Below are 3,544 nucleotides of genomic sequence, written 5' to 3'. Positions count from 1 at the left end.
AGTGGCATGATCTCGGCTCACTGCAACCTCCGCCTCCCGGGTTCACACCATTCTCCTGCCTCAGCCTCCCAAGGAGCTGGGATTACAGGTGTGCACCACCACGCCCAGCTAATTTTTGTATTTTTAGTAGAAACAGGGTTTCACCATGCTGGCCAGGCTGGTGTCGAACTCCTGACCTCAAGTGATCCACCCGCCTCAGCCTCCCAAAGTACTGGGATTACAGGCATGAGCCACCGTGCCCAGCCAGTTCTGTCTTCTTTACACTGCAGTATTTTATAAATGTCCCATAACTAACACATATTTATTTAACCATGGTAGGAAAGGCACTTGATCAATAAATGCTTAATAAGGTCAGGCGCCGTGGCTCAAGCCTGTAATCCCAGCACTGTAGGAGGCCAAGGCAGGTGGATCACTTGAACCCAGGAGTTTGAGACCAGCCTGAGCAACACGGTGAAACCCCAGCTCTACAAAAAAAAAAAAAAAAATACATATATATATATATAAAAAATAATTACTCTGTGTGGTGGCATAAGCCTCTCCTCCCAGCTACTTGGAAGTGGGAGGATCACTTGAGCCCAGCAGACTGAGACTGCAATGAGCCATGATTGTACCACTGCACTCCAGCCTGGGTGACAGAGCAAGACCCTGTCTCAAAAAAAAAAAAGAAAAAATTAGCCAGATGCGGTGGTGTGCTTCCATAGCCCCAGCTACTCAGGAGTCTGAGGCAGGAGGATCACTTGAGCCCAGGAGGTCAAGGCTGCAGGGAGCTGTGTTTGCACCACTGCACTCTAGCCTGGGTGACAGAGACAGACCCTGTCTCAAACAAACTAACTAATTATTCAGGCCGGGCACAGTGGCTCACGCCTGTAATCCCAGCACTTTGGGAGGCTGAGGCAGGTGGATCACCTGAGGTCAGGAGTTCGAGACCAGCGTGGCTAACGTGGTGAAACCCCGTCTCTACTAAAAATAAAAAATTAGCAGGGTGTGGTCGCGGGCACCTTAATCCCAGCTACTCAGGAGGCTCTGTGCTTGAAGCCAGGAGGCAGAGGTCACAGTGAGCTGAGATCGTGCCGTTGCACTCCAGCCTGGCCGACAGAGTGAGACTCTGTCTCAAAAAAATAATAATAATAAATAAATGAATAAATAAAGTCATTGCTTGCAGACTGTACAAAAAAAGGCAGCAACTGGATTTGGCCCCGAGCCCATGGTTTGCCAAAACTCTGCTCTAAAGTTTGCTTGCTTCATTCACTCCTCAGAGCCTGGCCCTGGGAGCCGCCTCTCCCAGTCCTCATCCCACACGGCCAGCGTTCTCCTCCTACCTTCAATGATCTTCGCTGCAAACTCTCGGATGGACTTGAGGGAAGCCAAGTCCAGGTGCCGGGCATTGACGTGGTGATTGAGAGTCTGCCCGCGGATGTCCTTTGCCGCCGCCTCACACTTCTCCATGTCTCGGCAGGCCAGGATGATGTTGCCTCCTGAAAACCCAGGATGGAAAAAGATTTAGAATAATCATCCACTCCTGGCCGGGCGCGGTGGCTCACGCCTGTCATCCCAGCATTTTGGGAGGCCGAGGCGGGCGGATCACTTGAGGTCAGGAGTTCAAGACGAGGCCAACATGGAGAAACCTCGTCTCTACTAAAAATACAAAATTAGCTGGTTGTGGTGCCACACGCCTGTAGTCCCAGCTACTCGGGAGGCTGAGGCAGGAGAATCACTTGAACCCAGGAGGTGGAGGTTGCAGTGAGCTGAGGTCATGCCACTGCACTCCAGCCTGGGCGACAAGAGCAAAACTCGCTCTCAAAAAAAAACAGTAATAATAATTTCTAATGTTGTGCAACCATTACAACCACCTATTTCTCAAACTGTTTCGTCTTCCCAAACTAAACTTCCGTGCCCATTAAACAATTAACTCCCCATTCTCTCCTCCCTTCCCAAGCCCTGGCAAGCCACCATTCACACTTCTCTATGAATTTAACTCTAGGTAGCTCCTATAAGTGGAATCACACAGTATTTGCTCTTCTGTCAACTGACTTATTTCACTTCGTAGAATGTCCTCAAGGTTCATCTGTTTCAATGACCTTACTTTTTGTTTTGTTTTGTTTTGCTTTGTTTTGAAGATGGAGTCCTGCTCTGTTGCCCAGGCTGGAGTGCAGTGGTGCGATCTTGGCTCACTGTAACCTCTGCCTCCCGGGTTCAAGTGATTCTCCTGCCTCAGCCTCTGGGGTAGCTTGGGATTACAGGCACCCACTACAATGCCTGGCTAATTTTTGTATTTTTAGTAGAGATGGGGTTTCACCATGTTGGTTAGGCTGGTCTCGAACTCCTGGCCTGCTGATCCATCCGCCTTAGCCTGCCAAAGTGCTGAGACTGCAGGCGTGAGCCACCGCGCCCAGCCAGAATGCCCTTCGTTTTTAAGGCTGAATCATATACCACTGTCTGCAGAGGCCACATTCTGTTTCTTTGTTCATCTGTGGATGGGTGCCTGGCTTGCTTCCACCTTCGGACTGTGAATAATGCTGCAATGAGCATGGATGTGCAAATATCTCTGAGAGCCAAAGCAGGGGAGATTGTACCTCTCTTGGCCAGTTCCAAGGCGGTCTGCTTCCCGATGCCTGTGTTGGCGCCTGTCACGATGACCGTCTTCCCAGGGATGGTGGCCTTGCTGGGACAAGCCCCACCGGTGACATAGTCCCTGAGGGTGAGAAGTAGCATGGTCAGTCCTGTCTGCCAACTCTCACTCCATGTGACCCTGACTCAGTGATCTCAGGCCAACCCGTCTGAGCTCACCCAGGTCCCCAACTGAAACACAGACTTCATGACATCACACCACGGGACCTCTGTCCTGTTCTCCACAAATGCCTCCAGTGTCTGGTATGTGGAACGCCTTCAGCAAGTGACAGTCTTTTTTTTTATTGAGACGCAGTCGGTCTCTGTCGCCCAGGCTGGAGTGCAGTGGCACCAAATCGGCTCACTGCAAGCTCCGTCTCCCGGGTTCACACCATTCTCCTGCCTCAGCCTCCCAAGTAGCTGGGACTACAGGCGCCCGCCACCACGCCTGGCTGATTTTTTGTATTTTTTAGTAGAGATGGGGTTTCACCGTGTTAGCCAGGATGGTCTCGATCTCCTGACCTCCTGATCCACCCGCCTCGGTCTCCCAAAGTGCTGGGATTACAGGTGTGAGCCACCCTGCCTGGCAACAGTCGTTATTTTATAAACGCCCACTGCATGAGATTCCCAGCTGGGCGAGGTGGCTCGCACCTGTAATCCCAGCACTTTGGGAGGCCAAAGTCAGGGGTGGGGGGCAGGTCACTTGAGGTCAGCAGTTCGAGTCCAGCCTGGTAAACATGGGGAGACCCCCGTCTCTACTAAAACTACAAAAAGTAGCCAGGCATGGTGGTGCACACCTGTAATCCAGCTACTCGGGGGCACGAGAATTGATTGAAGCTGGAAGGCGGGGGTTGCAGTGAGTCAAAATGGCACCAGCCTGGGCAACAGGGTAAGATGCCGTCTCAAAAAATTTTTAATTTAAATTTAAAATGCGGCC

At 51.3% G+C, this 3,544-nt stretch overlaps 1 protein-coding gene across 1 annotated transcript; it reads right to left on the bottom strand.

Moving 5' to 3' along the window:
* Positions 1-1,093: 1,093 nt before the first annotated feature.
* LOC111534866 (retinol dehydrogenase 13-like) lies at positions 1,094-2,692 on the bottom strand (the record flags this gene model as incomplete). The annotated part of the gene is made up of 2 exons (XM_023201360.2): positions 1,094-1,475; positions 2,574-2,692. Coding segments are annotated over 2 exons (349 nt in total), but the record flags the coding sequence as incomplete, so codon positions are not given.
* Positions 2,693-3,544: the final 852 nt, after the last annotated feature.

Source organism: Piliocolobus tephrosceles, unplaced genomic scaffold, assembly GCF_002776525.5.
Source record: "Piliocolobus tephrosceles isolate RC106 unplaced genomic scaffold, ASM277652v3 unscaffolded_19596, whole genome shotgun sequence".
NCBI lineage: Eukaryota > Metazoa > Chordata > Mammalia > Primates > Cercopithecidae > Piliocolobus > Piliocolobus tephrosceles.
Note: the sequence above shows the minus strand (reverse complement) of the source record. Positions and strands in the feature narration are given on the sequence as shown.